Raw genomic sequence first — 19878 nt, 5'->3', positions numbered from 1 at the left:
GCAAACCGGAAGCTTGTTCCTGAACTTCTGGTTTGCGTGTGTTGGGCCATATTTTGCCCTCCCCAGGCTCCAGAGGCTTTCTAGGAGCCTGGGGAGGGCGAAAAACAGACCTACCGGGCCCAACGGAAGCCAGAAAACCTCACTCACTGAAGGGTCTTTGTAGTCGCTCTCCAACTGACTGGGTTCCTCCACCAGAGGGGTCAGAGTTCCTCACACTGTAATTGGTTCTGGTGGGAACTCAAAGACTGCATGGGTCTTTAGGGAGATATATTTGGAACACAGTGGTGGCTTTGACCTGCTTCTCTCCCTTTTGGGTGGACATTCTCACATGGCACTTGTTGCACAATGACCTTCCTTCCTGCAATGGAAGCAGGTGGCTGAGTGCGGCAGGGCAGAGCCTGGTTTGGTTTCCTTCTTTCTCCCTTCTGCTGGGAATCTGTTCCAGGAGTGGTTTTCTTGGTACTGGTTTTGAGCTTGGTTGATTTCCACTACCTCAACCAGGACACACCAGCTGTGCAGGCAGATTGGGGCTCCACAATCAAAGCAGGCATTGTACAGGTCATCGTTTAAGCCATATTTGAACCAACTCATGAGCATTTCCTCTGGCCAATCTATGTGGCAAGTCGGATCATGAAACTCTTCAATGTACTCAGTGACTGGACGGCGTCCCTGTTTGATGTGTCTTATGTGGTCTCTAGCCTTGCAATCAGCTATGAGGTCTTCAAATCTCTGTCTCAGGGCTGTCTTGAAACAGTTGAAGTTGTGGAGCTCTGGTGCATCTGCATTATGGAGGCTCACCATCCAATGTGCAGCTGATCCTCCTAGAGTCAAGGTGACAACCCTGACTTTGGCGCCTTCTGTAGGGAGATCCCTCCCATACTCCTGCATGTAAATCAGTACATGTGTGAGAAAAAACCCTAGTTGCTGGGGATTGCTATCGAATTTGATGCCAAGTGGGGATGCCTTCTATTCTAATGGTGGAAGCCTCCTCTCATCGAGTCGCAAGCCTTGCTTTGCATTGAGTTGTCTCCTGACCGGATGTTCCATGGTGGAAATGAGTTCATCAGTAGCCCCCGTGGTTTCAGCCAATGCCACTGAGATTGGGGATCCCTTTTGTTCATTGCTAGTCCCCTTTTGTACTCCTAATTGGCTTGCAGTACAAGCCTGGGCATCCTGGATCCTCAAGCCATGGATGGCCTTCCTCATGTGGGTCATGGCTTCCCTCAAGAGTTGGTTGGGCTGGGGCTCCTTCCAATTCATCATTGTTGTAAAAGTCCCCATCTCCTGCTTTCAACCAGATCATTGGCTCCCATGGGTGAGGGTGACATCTTTGGTTCTGCCAACCCAACCTTCCATCTTCCCAACACCGATGGGCCACCTCAGCTTGGCAGCAGTGCTTGAGGCAATGTTCTCCTCAACCCAGACATTGAGGGCCTCAATTGAGATTTGGGGGGGGTGTTCTCCCCCAGTCTTCAGCCTCTTTGTGATCACTTCCCTGAGCAGACATGGTGTGCACGGTCCCCACAGTAGGGCTGTTACCTCTCTAGGTTGACCACTTTGCAGTTCTTGCCTAATGTCAGGTCTTGCCTCTCCAATCTTCCTAAGAAAGCAGGACTCTGGAAACTGGAGTGCTTCCAAAAGGAGCTTTTATTGGAAGGTTTGTGATAACAAGAAATCTAGACAAGAACTGAAGCTTCTCACTTAAGATCAGCTACTTAAACCAATGCTAGCCAAACCCCTCCCACACTACATCATTGCAGAGAAACAGAAACTTCATATAGAGATTTGTTGTGGCCCAGCAGGATCCGGTTGAGCTGCTGATGGACTTGAATAGTGAGGAACCATATGAGTCTGCTCTGGACGATGTGGAGGACCCTGGGCATGATTCAGACTCAGAACATAGATCAGAGAGGTTGGTTGGCCACCAGGAGGCACCTGAGGCATGGAACAGTGGGGAGGATCAAAGGCAGATTGTTCCTGATGCCAGATTGAGAAGGGCTGAGAAACGGAAGCAGCAACTCCGTAGGCAGACTCATAGAAGATAATTACACACAGGTGGTTGTGGATGGGCTCCTCCCAAGAGAATTTATAAGTGAGGTGTTGGGAGGGTACATTTGCAGGAAACAACCATTCAAATTAGTAGTGAAGAAAATCTGTCTGTATTCTAGCCGTGTCTGTTCGTTTGGATTATCTGTGTTGCTTCATTTGAACTATCTGGGTTGCTGCCAAGCTATTCTATTGAATGTGAGTTGTCTGGGCCCTCAGCCAAAGGATTTGTTATCTCAGTAATTAAATAGTGGCAAACAGCCAAGCCTGTGTTCTGGTTTATTTGCAGGCTGGGGGGGGGGAGGTTCAGAACAGAGATCACTCCATTCCCCCCCATTTCCTCCCACCAAAATGCCAAGCCTATAGAAATATCTGGGATTGAGATAGGTTTAAGTTATTTGTAACTGGAGCAGGGCTAAAATAATCTTTCCTGCCTTTTTCTAACACAGTGGAAATTGTTAAGTTTTGTCACTTATTATCTTGGGAAAAAGTTAAGGGACTTCAAGGTTTGAAGATAAGAGGGACAGAATGGGTACAGAAAAGGTCATGCTGGTATTATTTTGTGCCTACTCAAGGACAGAGACCAAACAAGTTTAAGAGCACTTCAACTCATAAAAGTGGAGAAAAGTCCTTAGACCTGTGAGTTTTCCTTCAAGGAAGACTCAATTCATACATCATGTAGAATTTGTTCAGGCTGCATAAGATCTTGGCCTCATTTGAAATCCTCCAAAGGTTTACTCACACTGTTCTTTCCATTCATGGTCTTCTTTCTCACTGTATTTGCTGCATTGGTGGGCCTCCTTGAGACTCCTGTATAGCTCCTGAGCTCTGAGTTCCTCCTGATTTCGAATTTGCTCCTCTCCTCTTTGCCTCTCTTCTTCTTCTCTTCTCTAAAAATAAGAGGAGAACAAGAAATTTGAGAAAGGGGGAGAAAAAGATTCCTGTCAGACCTGTCCCAGCGTGTTTGTAGTTAAAGCATAAGAAAAGTTGGATCTGAAAGTTTCTGTGTAAACTGACTAATTTTCCTCATTCTTCCAGGCCTTCCCTCCACCACCCCCAACATCATGCTAATGTCCAATGAAGCTTAAATTAGTTGTTTTGGTAAGAGTTCTACTTTTGGCACCTCTTTGGTGAACATTTGCATGCTTTCCCATGCCTGTATCTTTGGATCATTCAGCCATTCTTTGTTTGGCATTTCTGGTTCCTGTCACCCCCCCCCCTTCCCAGTATTCTTCCTCCTCCCCCCCCCCGGTCCCCCTGGTTTGTGGCAGGATGCCAGTAAAGCAAAGCACACCAGGTGGGATGGCAATCCTGACAATTCCTCTTTTTGCAATGCTGTTCTCAAAGAATTGTCTTGTCAGGAGTCCTAAGCACTGTACTGTGATCCACCACCAATCAACCTGTGCTATTTAAGTGACAATTTGGGACTTTGGAAAGGCAAATATACACAATGAACTGAATTTGAATTGAATAAGCATGGTCATACTAGGCCATGATACTGTGATGACTCCCCCGGACACTTCCCCAGATATCTCTCCAGATGTCAGCTTGGAGGACGATGAACCAGTTCTGTGCATGTCAGGAGGGGAGTTGGTCAGTGGCCCTGAGCAGCCAGCTGAGAGGGATTTGGCTGAAGCACAGCTGCAGCTGCAGCCAGTCAGTGATGAGGAAGAGGAACTGCCTTCTGCAGTGATCCAAGAACACATAGGGCAGAGAAAAGGCAGGAGCAGAGAAGGTCAGCCCGACTATTTGCAAGGAGGCAGCCTCACCCTTCTATACCAGAATCTGACTATTTATACAGCAGAGTGATGGAGGCCATGCTGGGAACAACCTGTTCATTTCCTAGCTGTGTGTTTCCTGGTTGTTGTGAACCCTGTCTTGCTTTGGATTAACACCATGCCTCAATTTGGATCATGCCTTGTAAACTCTGGATTTTTCTCGCCTTGTGAATCCTCTTGTATTGTGGGTTTAATTTTGCCTGGTTGGTTTATCTTATTTGGGAAACTTTCAAGTGCCTTGTGGACTCATTGGCCATTGCTCTGTCGGTCTGCATCGGTCTGCTTTTGGCTGGATTTATTTGAGACAGTTCTAGGTTTTTAGTGAAGGGAGTTGGTGGGAAATAATAAACCCACTAAACCATAGTTACATGTATGTGAGTGAGTGGGACACCACAGATACTGATTTTCTCTGGAGACTTTAGTCATCAAAAGGAAACATGTTTATCCTACATTTGTCGAGTTATAATGATTCCAGTAACCAAGAAACAAAGTCACCACTCACTCTCTCTACTCATGTGGAGCATTTGTATACTTTTCAAAAGGCAGAACAGGTAAGATGGATGCCAATTATGTTCCGTGAGATTCCTTGAGATTCCTTGAGAATGGCTATGGGTCAGCTAAAGAATAATATGAGAGTAATTATGAACACAATAGACTATTATGAAGAGAACCCAGGGAAACAGGCATCATTGCTCTTTTTAGACGCTCAAAAGGCATTTGACAATCTAAATTGGCAGTTCATCATTACACAGTTTAAAAATATGAAATTTGGAGATAATTTTATAAAAATGATAGAAACAATATATTCGGCTCAGACAGCAAAAGTAATAATAAATGGGGACACCATAGAAGAATTTAAAATTTGGAAGGGAGTGAGACAAGAATGTCCACTCTCACCCTTATTATTTATATAAACACTGGAGGTTCTATTAATAGAAATTAGAAACAATCAGGAAATAAAGGGACTAAAAATAAAAAAGGAAGAATACAAAACACACAGGCATTCACATATGACATGGTATTCATATTAGAGGAGCCATTAGAAACAGGAACTAAATTAATCCAAAATATAGAAGAATTTGGTAATGTAGAGGAGCAAGAATTAAAGGAAATTATGGGAATGCAGATAGTAAAAAGGGTAAAATATCTAGGAATTTGGCAAACAAGGAAATGTTCAACAATTAAGGAAGATAATTATGAGAAAATAATTCAGAAAATTAAAAAAGAATTGGAGAATTGGAGGAAACTGCAAATATCATTAATGGGAAGAATTGCCATAGTTAAAATGAATGTCTTACCCAAAATTTTGTTCCTATTTCAAGTGGTGCCAATAAGCCCAGGAAAAAACTTTTTCACATATTTAAATAAATTAATAGCACGATTCATCTGGTTAGGGGAAAAAACCACGAATTAAATTAAAACTCCTACAGAACAGTAGAGAAAAAGGAGGTTTTGGACTCCTGGATTGGGAGCTCTACTATCAAGCAGCAGCTCTCACCTGGATAAGGGATTGGATTAACCTTAACAATAGGAGAATTAGAAGGGCATAATTTAGAATTGGGTTGGCACGCCTTTATTTGGGACAGGAAGGACAAAACCCACAGCTACTTCCAAAGACATCAAATTAGAAATGACCTACTTCAAATTTGGTCAAAAATTAAAAGAAAACATTGTAACAAAAACCCAATTTGGCTATCCACTATGGAAGCATTGATCTACCCGAATGTATTGGACATAAATAAAATAATAAGATACAAAGACATATTAGACAATCAAGAGAGGTTAAAAACAAGGCAAGAATTGAAAGGTGAGGGAATAGATATAGACTGATGGCCATATCTACAAATACAGGTGAGATATAAAAAAGACAGAAAAAGAGATGGATTCTATAAGGAGCCACAAGAGTTAGATAAAATTCTACAGGGAACTGAAGAAAAATTGATTTAAAAGATATATCATTATTTATTTAAATTCCAAATGGAAGAATAAATTGTGGAAGAAATGATGATAACATGTGCGACAAATTTTGGGTATACTATAGAATTGGCAGATGGGAAAAAAATTGGGAAACAAATTATAAATTAATGACGGCAACAGCATACAGAGAGAACATATATAAGAACATATATATTTGCTTGTATGATAAATATATGAAAAAAGGCAAAACAGAAAGAGAATGGCTGAACCTCAGAAATATTGATATTCAACATTGTGCCAAAAACCTGCCTTTAACAAAAAATAAATAAATAAACCTATCCTAAATGGGCTTAAAAAGAAGTCCTGTTGAATAAAATTGAAATGCCACAAAGTGTGTACTATATGAAGCAACAAATCCCTTACTTGGTTTAGCTTTATCTTGGCTGTAAGATCCTTGATGCTCTCTGAGCTTAGTTTATTTTTTTGCAAGTGTTTCATTACCAAAGTAGGGAACATCAGCAGTGCTGGGAATAGGGTTACTAGCACTGATGATGTTTCCTACATTGCAGTGGTGGGTTTCAAAAAAATTTCGAACCTACTCTGTGGGTGTGGCCTCCTTTGTGGGAGTGGCTTGTCAGCCATGTGGCCTGGTGGGAGTGGCTTGCCAGCCATGTGTTTTCTCCCCCTCCCCTCTCTCTCTCCTTCCTTTTGTCTCTCTGCCCCTTTTTTCTTTTTTTCTTTCATCTCTCTCTCACTTTTTCTTTCTTTTTTTATTTCTTTCTTTCTTCCTTTCTTTCTCTTTCTCTCTCTGTGTGAGTCAGTCTGTCTGTCTGTGTGTGTGGCTCTTTGCCTCTTCCTCCCTCCCTCCCTCCCTCCCTCTGTGTCTCTCTATGTCAGTGGTGGGTTTCAAAAAATTTTGGAATCTCTTCTGTAGGTGTGGCCTGCTTTCCGGGTCCACTGGGTGAACCTCTTCTAACTGGTTCAGTAGATTTGACGAACCGGTTCTACCGAATAGGTGCGAACTGGTAGGAACCCACCTCTGCTACATTGGTAATGAAATGTCTGCCAAAAAAAAAACCCAAGCTCAGACTTCCGGGGAGGAATTTAGCCGTCGGCAGTGGCTTAATTGAGCCGCTCCCAGATTTCTGGTTCGTTATCTAATTAAACACCCTTTAGATAACTCAAACTTCAGATAAGAAGATTGTAGTGAGCGTCTCAGCTGGTAAGAACTTTTCCTTGCAGTTTGTAGCTTTTTTTTTTCTGCTGCAAACGAGGGGGGGGGGGTTGTTGTTTTTTAAGCTGAGTCATCTCCGGCCAGATCTCTCTGCTGTATTAACGGCACAAGGCCAAGACCCCCCCTTAGGACAAATTAATGAAATTATTTTTTTTCTTATGAAATTAATACAAGCAGAGCTCATATTTGAGAACTTTACGTCTGTTTTTTTTAGGAAAACTCAAGCTTCAGTGTTAATTTTTTTTTTAAAAGATGGCGATTCTCCAGCCTTTGTATTTGCAATGATGATACATTCCGGCAGCTTTTCTAATCAGCTTTTCTAATTATTCCCTTTGAAGAGACTTCCTTATCTAATTAAAAGTTTTCAAAGGCCCTTTGTTGACACAGAGACATTCCGAACAGGGCTTTTCTCTGTTTTTTGTTTTGTTTTGTTGAACTGTTTTGGCGTAATGCCAGCCCTTTGAAATCCTCCGTAAAATTCTTGGCAAAAAAGGGAGAATTTTTTTTTTCTCTTCTTGGCATAGTGATTTGTTAAGTGCTTGAAGCAAAGATATTATGGCTTCCAAGTCGAATCCTGCGAAATTACCTCCTAAATCTGCTTCTCCCATACCTGGCACAAAGTCACAGCCCCCACCTTCTATGCCCCCTAGTGGAGAAGTATTAACAAAAGAATTTTTGTTGGAAATGTTTAGAGAATCAAGGGAACAGAATTTGGAAGCTCTCAGAGAGTTCAGAGATGAAATAAGGAAAGAGATAAGCAATGAGATAAAAGTCTCATATGATAAATTTGATACCAAGATTACCAAAATAAATGATGATATGTTGGGAATTGTAAACGTACTCACAGAATATATTTCTGGAATGGAAGAGAACTTAGAAACTCTCAATGAAGCTAAAATTAATTTGACATCTAAAACCGAAGAGGTGGAATGAAAAGTTGAAAATGCTGAAAAACAAATGATTATGATACAGTATAACCAGATGGAACTTGCATTAAGAGTTAGGGGGCTGCGTGAAGAGAGACAGGAGAACTTAAAGCAGATGTTTTCTGAGGCCTTTGACTGTCTGGTGGGAAGACCGGGATCCAATTTTGATTGGCAGATTGATAAAAATTTTCGTGTCAACTCCTGGGCGGCAAAACAAAAGCAACTCCCCCGAGATGTGGTAATATATTTTGTTACAAGAGAATCCAGAAATAAGATATTACAAGAGTCCTACAATACCAAACTTCAAATTGGCGGACAGGATTTGATGGTTTTGAAAGAGATACCACCTCAAATGCTAAGAGCCAGAAGAGATTATGCTTTTTTGGTGGAAGAGCTCAGAAAGCGCCAGATACAGTACAGATGGGATGCCCCGTTTGGCATCATAGTTACATTTGATAAGCAAAGATATCGTCTCAACTCTGTATGGAAAGCTCGAGATTTCTATCATAAGATTTTGAAAGTGGGGCACCCTGAACCATCGGGATATGGAGAAAAACCACAAGCAGGACAAGAGAAACAGCAAACTACACAATCACCAGACAAAACGTATCATCTCCCCCTCCCAGAAGGGCAAGGGGTTAAGGAACAAAGATCTAAACATATGACCACCAGACAAACAGAAAAACAAGCCATAACGCAACAATCTTTACAATTTTCGGCCATTGACCAAGGAGCTATAGCAACAAGCTCAGAAGCTGTGGGAGGAGCTAGACCCAAGGTGAGACAGGCCATGCGGGAGGCTCTAAAAAAGCTTCAGGCAACCAAAAATGACAACTAAGATTCTGACATGGAATGTTAATGGACTGAACTCTCCACAGAAGAGAAAGAAAATATTTCATTATCTTAAACAATCTAAGAATGATATAATTTGTTTGCAGGAAACTCATATCAAAATAACTGATCAAAAATATCTGTTCAATCCCAAACTTGGTCAACACTTTGTGACCTCTGCTACGGAAAAAAAAAATGGTATAGTAGTATACTTAAGGAAAGACATTAAAGCTGAGCTAATCGAAGCAGATCCCTTTGGAAGATATATCGCATTAGATTTAATCTTAGAAGGGAAAAAGACACTGCTTATGGGAATCTATGCTCCTAATCAACAACAAGATGGATTTTATAGAAATCTCCATGCTAAATTAGTACAGTGGGACTTTAAGTCGTGCATACTATTGGGCGATTGGAATGGCGTGATTGACACCAAAAGAGATAAGAAGACATCTCGCCCGAATACTAAATTCCGAGCTAAACTACCCAAATCCTTTTTTGACATGATAGACGACTTCGAACTGCGAGACGTTTGGCGTGAAAGGCATGCAGAAGAATATGACTTTACCTTCTTCTCCGACAGACATCAATCTTTTTCAAGGATCGACTTTATATTAATTACTAATGATTTACTTTCTAGGGTGAAGAAGACAAAGATTACGACCAGAGTCCTTTCGGATCATAACCCAGTTTGGATGGAGCTGGGAAGGGTAGTTCAGGCTAGAAGGTCCTGGAGGCTGAATGAAAATTTATTCAGATATGAAAAGTATGTTAATGATTGTAAAAAATTGTTATCTGAATACTTTGCTTTTAACATGAATAAGGGTACACCTATGGAATATGTATGGGATGCAAGCAAAGCCTATATGAGAGGAGTATTGATAAATATAAACAAAATACATAGACATAAACAAGGGCAAAAACGTAAAGAATTGGAAGAGGAAATTAAAGGGAAAGAGCAGGAATTAATATTGAATCCAGGTGATACAAAGACTAAAGAAGCAATTTCCATATTAAAATCTCAATTTGATATGCTGATCTCTGACCAGGTAGCCACCAGTTTATTATATGCTAAACATAATACTTTCTGCAATGCAAATAAACCCGGTAGATGGTTGGCTTATCAGATCAGGAAAAAAAGGAAAATTCGAAATGTATCCAAATTGTGTTACAGAGGGAAGGAAGTGTTTCAGCAGGAGGAGATCCAAAAGGGATTTCGAGAATTTTTTACAGAGTTGTATAAAGGGGACAAAATTAGGGACTTAGATATAAATAAATACTTAGATAAAGAGAAAATCCCCCTAGTTAGCAAAGAACATAGGTATAGGTTGAACCAACCAATAACCTCTGGGGAAATCCTGCAGGTAATCAAACAATTAAAGCTAGGGAAAGCACCAGGTACAGATGGCTTAACAGCCGTTTATTATAAAAACTTACAGTTAGAAATGGTAGAACCTCTTAGAGAATTATTTAATAAAATTCAATCGGAAGGTAAAGTGCCCCCCTCATGGAAGACAGCGTTCATATCGTTGATACCCAAAGAAGACCAAGATCTTACTCAGCCGAAAAATTATAGACCTATTTCACTACTTAATGTAGATTATAAAATTTTTACCAAAATATTAGCAAATAGGTTAATGGTGGTTATCCAACAACTGATACATACTGACCAAACAGGTTTTATACAGGGCAGACAGATGAAGAGCAATGTCAGGTTAATTATTAATGCTTTAGAATACTTGGGAAAGAATAATCAAATTCCTGCCGCATTCATATTTTTGGATGCTGAGAAAGCCTTTGATCGAGTCAATTGGCAATTCTTGTTGAAGATATTGCAAAAAATGCAGATAGGAGATGGCTTTTTAAGGTCAATTGGTGCAATATATCAGCAGCAAAAAGCCCAAATTATAGTTAATGGAAGTTTAACAGATTCCTTTCAAATAGAAAAAGGTACAAGACAGGGTTGTCCTTTGCCCCCACTATTGTTTATTATAACTTTGGAAGTATTGCTGAATAAGATACGGGCTTTGGATGCTTTAAAAGGGATCAAGATCAGACAGCAAGAATACAGAGTCCGCGCTTTTGCGGACGATTTGGTTATAATATTGAAACAACCGCAGGAATCCAGTAAGGTTTTAATGAATACGATTAATCAATATGGTCAAGTCTCTGGATTTAAAATTAATTTAGGAAAAACCAAAATATTAGCAATGAATATGAATACCAAACAGAAGGAAGAATTGGGAGTGATGTTAGGATGTGAGGTTGTTAAAAAAGTCAAATATCTTGGAGTTAATATTTTAACTTCAAATGGGAAATTATACAAGCATAATTATGAACCACTCTGGCATAGTATACAAATGGAGATGAAAAGGTGGGAGAAACTGCATTTGTCTTTGTTGGGAAGGATAGCGGCAGTGAAAATGAATATTTTACCAAAATTTTTATTTTTGTTTCAAATGTTACCAATACTTAAAAGAGATGCGAACCTTTTAGAATGGCAGAAGGGTATCAACAAATTTGTATGGGCAGGAAAGAAGCCGAGGGTTAAGATGAAAATAATGCAAGATGTACGTGAAAGAGGAGGATTGAAATTACCAAATTTAAAATTATATTATGATGCAGTGGCTTTATCTGCAATTAGTGATTGGATCCATTTAACCAATGACAGAATATTGAATATTGAGGGACATGATTTGGTATATGGTTGGCATGCTTACTTGTTATTCAACAAAAAACTGGATAAGAATTTCAAAAATCATATTTTTGATATTCCACCGCTCCGAATGCTTGCGACCAAGAAGATATTAACCGTGGCGACCAGGACCCCTAATATGGTAACGGAGGGGTTCCTTTTGGGCACCAGCCTTCAGCCTTCCCAGGGAGGTGGTCGTTTAGGGAGGGGGCCGCCCTTGAGCGGCTCCAGGAACAGCTCCGGAACGACGAGATCCTCCCTGGCGTGGCTTTTTACATCGGACTTTTTAAACAGCTGGGAAGCGGCGGCGACGGCTCTGTGCGAGAGGCGGAGGCTTTGGCCCTGCCGTTTGGAGAAGTGCCGAACCCCCTCACTGATTGACCAACATCGTGGGGCTGGCCTATGCCCCGAAGAGGAGGTGGGAGGCCCAGGAGAGATGTCTAGACTGGACTGGGACTGGGACCGGGAGGCAGAGGAATTGATTCCCTGTCTCCGTTACAGCTTCACTCCTATCCCCCCCTGCATTTTAAAAGGGCGTTTTGCCACGATTTCATCGCTGTGCCTGCAGGACCTTAAAAGTTCTGACCATCTATCGGCTTGGCTTAGGAGAAAAACTGGAAGAACCAACTTACGGACTCCCGGTGGCAGCCATTACCATCAGCTGCCTCCATTACAATTAGCACTGCCTCAAGAGTGCTGTGTTGGCCGGGAAACTGAACTCCCTCTAGTGGCCATTACGGGTATTTATTTGAAACCTTTACCATTACCCAGCACTATTACATCAGGGAGGCAGTGTGTTAAGAACTTAGACGCCCTCCAGTGGACATTGTTAGTATTTCTTTTTGGGCATATACTTTTCTGGACCATTTACAGCTTTCTATTGGACTCCCACTAGACTTTATTAATTAACTTTGCGCAATTTATAATTTCTCTCTTTTCTTTCATCTTTTTCTTCTCCCTTTGTATGGGTTATATATGAGGTACGCATGAGATGAATGAATGTCCCACTTTTATGACCATATTGTTGTAAATTTTGTGTTTTTTTAACTTTCACGTGGGGACTGTTTGGGGGAGTGTTTGAGTATGTATGATTCGGAGGACCTGCCGGGAGTTGCGGGGGCTATGGGGGTGGCTGAGGGGACCAGAGACACGGGAGAGGGTCGGGGTATTGCGGTCGTAACAGGGAGGGGCAGATACGGCGGGGACTTTAGGGCAGGCCATTACCGGGGAAGGAGGGTTCGCTACATTGCAGAGATCCCTCCTTCCGGCCCTAGGAGTCCCACTCCAAGACCAGATGGCGGAAGTAGTCAGGACCCTGGTCTCAGGCTGTTGTCGCTAAATGCCAGGTCTGTTGTTCATAAAGCTCCTCTCGTCCGGGACTTAATTTTAGACGAGAGGGCAGACCTGGCATGTATTACTGAAACCTGGCTGGGCCCAGAGGGAGGAGTCCCCCTTGTAGAGCTGTGCCCAGAAGGATTTCAGGTGCTGCATCAGCCGAGAGCCCAGGGAAGGGGTGGGGGTGTGGCCGCCGTTATCCGGGAGTCGTTAGTCCCTCGTAGGGTCCCTGCTCCGGAGATTGTCGGGTGTGAGTCTTTGCTGTTAAAGTTGGACCTCAAGGGTCAAGTGGGTCTGCTGCTAACGTACCTGCCTCCCAACAGCGTTGCAGCAGCCCTCCCCTCGCTCCTCGAGTCGGTAGCCGAGCTGGCAATTGAGTTCCCTAGGTTGATGGTCCTGGGGGACTTCAATTTGCCGTCGCTCGGTGAAAACTCTGATGGGGCGCAGGAGTTCATGGCCTCCATGACAGCCATGGGCTTGACCCAAGTAATTCGAGGCCCAACCCACTCAGCGGGACACATGCTTGACCTTGTATTTCTCTCGGAGCAGTGGATTTGTGATCTTGGTCTGAGGGGGAGCGACATCATACCCCTGTCATGGTCAGACCACTGCCTACTGAGGCTCGACTTCCGGAGGCCAAACCCCCACTGTAGGGAGGAGGAACCGACCAGGTGGTTCCGCCCCAGGCGCCTTATGGAGCCGTCAAGGTTCCAGACAGAGCTTAGGGTTATTCCTGACACTCTCGCCCACAGTCCGGTGGAGACTCTGGCTGCTGCGTGGCACTCGGCAGCGTCGGAGGCCCTCGACCGGATTGCGCCACTGCGGCTCCTCCGAGGCAGCGGATCCCGGAGACCCCCTTGGTTTACCGAGGAACTCCGGGAGATGAAGCGCCGGAGGAGATGCCTAGAGCACCGTTGGAGGTCCGATAAGTCCGAATCGAACCGAGCAATGGTAACCACCTGCACCAGGGAATACACCAGAGCACTTAGGGCAGCAAAAAGATCGCACATAGCTACCCTGGTTGCATCCGCTGAGTCCCGTCCAGCCGCCCTGTTTAGGATAACCCGCTCCCTATTGAACAAAAGGGAGGCGGGGGAACCCTTGCAGGGCAGGGCTGAAGAGTATGCCCAATTCTTAGCGGACAAAATTGCTCGGTTTCGGTCGGACTTGGACTCCACCCCCGCAGTTCCAGCCGAGGCACAGGGGGACCAAGTAGAACAGCTCTGGGTTGAGTTTCAGGACGTTACCCCCGGGGATGTGGACAAGGCCATGAGAGCTGTAAGTACCTCCACCTGTGTTCTGGATCCGTGTCCCTCATGGCTGGTTACGAACTGCAGTGAGGTGACACGAGGCTGGATCCAGGCGGTCGTGACCGCCTCCCTTCGGGAGGGGAACTTCCCCGCCGCACTGAAAGCGGCGGTGGTGAGACCCCTCCTGAAGAAACCATCTTTGGATCCAGCTGTTCTTAATAGCTATCGTCCTGTCTCCAACCTTCCCTTTTTGGGGAAGGTTGTTGAGAAGGTGGTGGCCTTTCAGCTCCAACGGTCCTTGGAGGAAGCAAACTACCTAGACCCCTTCCAGTCAGGCTTCAGACCCGGTTACAGCACAGAAACCGCTTTGGTCGCATTGATTGATGATCTCTGGAGAGCCAGAGATGAAGGACATTCCTCCATCCTGGTCCTCCTTGACCTCTCAGCGGCTTTCGATACCATCGACCATGGTATCCTTCTGCGACGACTGCGGGGGGTGGGAGTGGGAGGCACCGTGCTACGGTGGTTCTCCTCCTACCTCTCGGACAGGTCGCAGTCGGTGTTAGTGGGGGGGCAGAGATCGTCCCCTAGGCCCCTAAATTATGGGGTGCCTCAGGGTTCGGTCTTATCCCCCCTGCTATTCAACATCTACATGAAACCGCTGGGAGAGATCATCCGCAGGCACGGGATTAGATACCATCAATATGCGGACGATACTCAATTGTATCTGTCCGCCCCGTGCCAACTCAATGAAGCGGCAGATGTGATGAGCCGGGGTCTTGAGGCCGTTATGGACTGGATGAGGGTTAACAAGCTTGTGCTCAACCCAGAAAAGACCGAGTGGCTGTTGTGTTTTCCTCCCAAAGATTTGACTAATATTCCAACACTCAGGCTGGGGGGTCAAATTTTGCACCCCTCAGAGAGGGTTCGCAACTTGGGAGTCCTCCTGGATCCACAGCTGTCATTTGACCACCACCTAACGGCTGTGACCAGGGGGGCATTCGCCCAGGTTCGCCTGGTGCGCCAGTTGCGACCCTACCTGAATCGGGAGGCTCTCACAACAGTCACTCGGGCCCTTGTGATCTCTAGGCTGGAATACTGCAATGTGCTCTACATGGGGCTGCCCTTGAAGAGCATCCGGCGGCTTCAGCTAGTTCAGAACGCAGCCGCGCGAGTGATTGCGGGTGCACCTCGATTCACCCGCATAACACCCATCCTCCGCGAGCTGCGCTGGCTGCCTGTCGATCTCCGGATGCGCTTCAAGGTGCTATTAATCACCCATAAAGCCCTACATGGCAGTGGATCTGGATACTTGAGAGACCGCCTTCTGCCAATTACCTCCCTGCGACCAATAAGATCCCATAGACTAGGCCTCCTCCGTATTCCATCGGCCAGCCAGTGTCGGCTGGCAACCACAAGGAGGAGGGCCTTCTCAGCAGTAGCCCCGACCCTTTGGAACGAGCTCCCCGTGGAGATTCGTACCCTCTCCACCGTCCAAGCCTTCCGCATAGCCTTGAAGAACTGGCTCGCCCGTCAGGCCTGGGGATAAGGATAGTTACCCCTCCCGAATGATGAATGTATGTTGCCTACCATTTTATTACATGTCTTCTATCTTGATGTTTGTGTTCCCCCCTTCCCAGTTTTATGTGAGCCGCCCTGAGTCCCCTCAGGGAAAAGGGCGGCCTACAAATTCTAATAAAACTAAAACTAAAACTAAACCAAACTAATATTTTAAGAAATGCCTTATTGCGGGTTTGGAAAAAATATCAACATAAACTAAATGACAAATTGCCCATGTGGGCAATTCCTAGACATGCAATTGAAAATATGAATATAGAACAAAAACACGATAGAACCACTTATAGACAACTTCTTATTACAGAAAGAGGGGTGCTGCAATTAAAATCCTTAGAGGTACTTAAAAAAGAGAAGGTAGTTCAAACGTGGTTTCAGTATGGCCAACTACAGGCCAGGTGGAAAATAGACCAAAAAATAGGTTTTGTAATAGCTGAGGATAACTTGTTTAAACAAATAAGAGATCAAAGTTTAATGCACATAAAGAGGATATATAATGTATTAGTACAGATGGACTCAGAAACCGAAATGGTTAAAGATTGTATGATAAAATGGGCTCAGAATATTGAAGAACCTATAATGCTGGACACATGGGAAAAAATATGGGTAAGAAATGTAAAATTTACACAAGCACAAAATTTGAGAGAAAATTTTTATAAGATGTTTTATAGATGGCACTTAGATCCCAAAAACCTTGCTTCTATGTATTCAAATGTTCAGCCTAAATGTTGGAGATGTGGTTCTTTTGATGCTACGTATTTTCATATATGGTGGACATGTCGTAATGTTAAGGCATTTTGGATAAAAATTTGGTGGATCCTGCAAAATATCTTCAAAAAAAGGATAAAATTCACTCCCAAACTGTTTTTACTAGGTATATGTATTGACTTTGTAGCAGTAGAGATTAATTTGGTTCTGTACTTAATAACGGCAGCAAGACTCTTGGTGGCGCAATACTGGAAGAAGAAAGACCTGCCTACAATTCAAGAATGGACTTTGAAGGTTACAAACTTAGCCGAAATGGCAAAAATTTCAGCATATCTTAAAGAACATTCAAATGAGAAGTATAAACGAGACTGGAAAAAATGGACTGATTATATACAAAGCAAATACGGGACTAGGAAATTCCAGATAGCTTATGCTTAAAATTAGTAATAACTTAAATTGTTAAAAATTTGGGTAACAGCAAGAAGCTGAGTTCAATGTAGAGATATTTTAGACTGTGATTGTCAAAAAGTTATACCATGTATGGGCTCTGGGAAGTCGGGGGGAGGGAAGGGAGGCGGGGATCTAGGGGGAGGGGGGGGAGGGGGGAAATATAATATGTGTTAAATTTTAAAGCATGATTGCACTTGTATACTGTGGTTTTTTTAATGTTAGTGTCAAAACAGAACAAACTGAATATATCGGAAAGTAATAGATACCGAAGGGAGGAGCTGAATGAAAGAAGAAGGAGAGTAGAGAGAGTGAGAGAGAGGAGGAGGAGAAGGAAGGGAGGGAATGGATTAAGAGAGGGAGTGATAGGGTTAGGGTTAGATAGAGGGGGAGGGGAAGTAGGTGTAGAGGGGTATGAGAGAAGAATGAAAGTTGGAGGGGGATGAAAGAGGGTGTATGGTGGGCTAAGGCGGTATATTGGGTTTGTATTGTAGGGGGCATTTTCTATAAAAGCGAGGGCTGTGTTTATTACTCAATGTTATATGCCTCGGTTGCACAGTAAACATGTGATTGTATAGAATGAAATGGAAATAAAAAAGATTTGTAAAAAAAAAAACAAAAAAAAAACCCAAGCTCAGAGAGCACCAAGGACCCCACAGTTAAAACCTGAGCTACAAATAATCTCTTCTATTTATCTTGGCTAAGTATGATATCAAGAATATACGTCAACTCTTCACATTTTTGTTCATAAAGCTCTCTACTAATCAGTTACCTAGAAGCAAATCAGTAGCCCTGATGCAGATTCAGAAGCTTCTCATGAGATTGGGGAAATCACTTCGATCCATGGATTCTCTTTATGAGAGCTTGCTACATTGCACTTTGGCAAATATGTGTAGTAGGAGCATGAAGTCTCTGAAGATTTACTATCTTTCAGAAGGCTCTCCAGCAGGTCTCCATGACCTTTAAGATACCAGCCAGGCTTGATGGTTCAGAGGCCAAAGCTATTTTTAAAGGAGCGAGTAGTTAAGGAATATTGGCATTTCTTGTTAGCAAGGAGGAGAGAGTACAGAAGTGTTCTTTCAAGTGTAAATAAACAAGGACAGGTGTCTTGGGTTTCAGAAAGATAACCTGCTCAGAGCAACCTGGAGCTGACGACCTTCAAAATGCTTTTTGTCCATTGACATTTCAAACATGAGCAGTAGGAAGGGTAGCAATTTGCTAATTACAAACATTTATCATACGCAAGGGGATGCAACATTGGGAATCAGGGCAGGTTGCTTACTCTTGGCCAGAAATCAAGAGGCTTTGCCAAGCATGTGAAAAATGGTATAAGCTTACATTTCTTTAAGCTGCAATGGGGTTGCTATCACTGAAAAAAGTAAGCATAGCTATTTATACTAGCTGGGAACTTGGGAGCTTTTAAAAAAAAATATCCAGAGAGTTTGGTGCATAAAGACTGCCATGATTAATAGATCTCTGCAGCGTCTCTGTTTTTAAGGGAGGGTTTTTCGCCTCTTCTTTTTTGAATACTCCAAGCTCTTGATAGCTTTTTTCCCCTGGATTATAAATGAAGACCCAGCAATATTATGAAAGATAAACTCAGTCTGAAGAATTATGGATGAAGATCTTCCTTGCACTTGGAAAACAGCCCAGAAATTTGCCTTCCAAATATAACCTCCCACCTGCAGACAGCTGCAGAGCCCAGGAATGACATCATTCTTGGTGGAAAGAGAGCTGCAGGCATCTTTATTCTGTTCCTTTCTTTACTCTTAAAAGCACATGGGGCAGGACGCAGCCAGCCTTAGGACTGTGCAAACTGTTCATGTTCAAAATATTTCCAGTTCAAAGCACGCCATCTTGATCTTAAATTCCAGAGTTGAAACAAGGCAGTGTAAGCATAAAACAATTTGTATTTGTTCCATAGAATATAGACTAACAGTTGGAAGGTAGGTTTTCTAATCCAAACCCCTGCTTGAACAGAAGACCATACCATTTCAGACAAATGCCTGTCCAGTCTCTTCTTAAGAGCTTCCAGTGATGTAATACCCACAACTTCTGGAGGGAAGCCATTCACTAATTCATAGTTCTCTCTTGTTGGGAAATTTCTCCTTAGTTCTAGATTGATTCTCTCCTCGGTTAGTTCCCATCTCTTGCTTCTTGTCCTGCCTTCTGGTGCTTTGGGAAATCTCTTGAGCCCTTCTTCTTTGTGGCAGCCCCTCAAATATTGGAATGCTGCTATCATGTCATCCCTGGTGCTTCTTTTCATGAGACTAGACATAACCAATTCCTGCAACCATTCATCATATGTTTCAGCCTCCAGGCCCCCCATAATCATTTTAGTTCTCTGTGTTTTTCCAGAGTCTCAACATCTTTTTTATGTTGCGGCAACTAAAATTGGATGTGGATGGTGTTATTTTACTACCCTTTAACATGGCAACTCCATCTCTTGGGCAAAAGTCTGATTAAATATGTAAAAATAAATAAATAAAATGTCCAAGTTACCATTTGTTCTGGCCCGTCAGTTAGAAATCAACACTTTCAATATTACTTACAATCTTCCAAAATTAATGCTGGGAAAGAATGAGAAAAGTGGCTTGGGTTGGGATTGCAATGTTTTTGTGTTGGTTAAACAATATACCCATAGTGCTCTTCAGTTTAAAAATACAATTCTTTAATCATTTTCATCAGAATTGTAGCAAAGTCCATCAAAAAAACAAGACCTACAACAGTGCACACAAAGGAGTGAAGGTATTTTAGGAAAAACTCTGAAACTCAAGTTGCTCCCTCTAAATCCTATAGGACAAGGTAAATCAAATCAAATCCATCTTTATTAGGATCATAGACTAGACTAATAGAGCCAAATACATTTGGTGCAAATTTGGGGGCATCACTGAGAAGCAGCAAAACCTGGCCTTCACTCTAAATAATGATGTTTCCCTTGATAATGGCACCCCCAAGTTACAATACAATACAATGCAATGCAATACAATACAATACAATACAATAGCAGAGTTGGAAGGGACCTTGGAGGTCTTCTAGTCCAACCCCCTGCCTAGGCAGGAAACCCTATACCATTTCAGACAAATGGCTATCCAACATCTTCTTAAAGACTTAGAGTGTTGGGGCATTCACAACTTCT

General features: G+C 43.0%; 1 protein-coding gene across 1 annotated transcript in view; it reads right to left on the bottom strand.

The window, feature by feature from the left end:
- The window catches only part of SH2D4B (SH2 domain containing 4B), a 118263-nt gene that overhangs the window by 51217 nt on the left and 47168 nt on the right, over positions 1 to 19878 (bottom strand). Inside the window, exon 4 of the mRNA XM_032232140.1 lies at positions 2789 to 2936. Coding sequence (XP_032088031.1) covers positions 2789 to 2936 — 148 coding nt within the window. The remainder of the gene's footprint in view (positions 1 to 2788; positions 2937 to 19878) is intronic.

Source organism: Thamnophis elegans, chromosome 15, assembly GCF_009769535.1.
Source record: "Thamnophis elegans isolate rThaEle1 chromosome 15, rThaEle1.pri, whole genome shotgun sequence".
Taxonomy (NCBI): domain Eukaryota; kingdom Metazoa; phylum Chordata; class Lepidosauria; order Squamata; family Colubridae; genus Thamnophis; species Thamnophis elegans.
The sequence above is the reverse complement of the archived record's forward strand: the minus strand, read 5'-3'. Positions and strand labels throughout refer to the sequence as shown.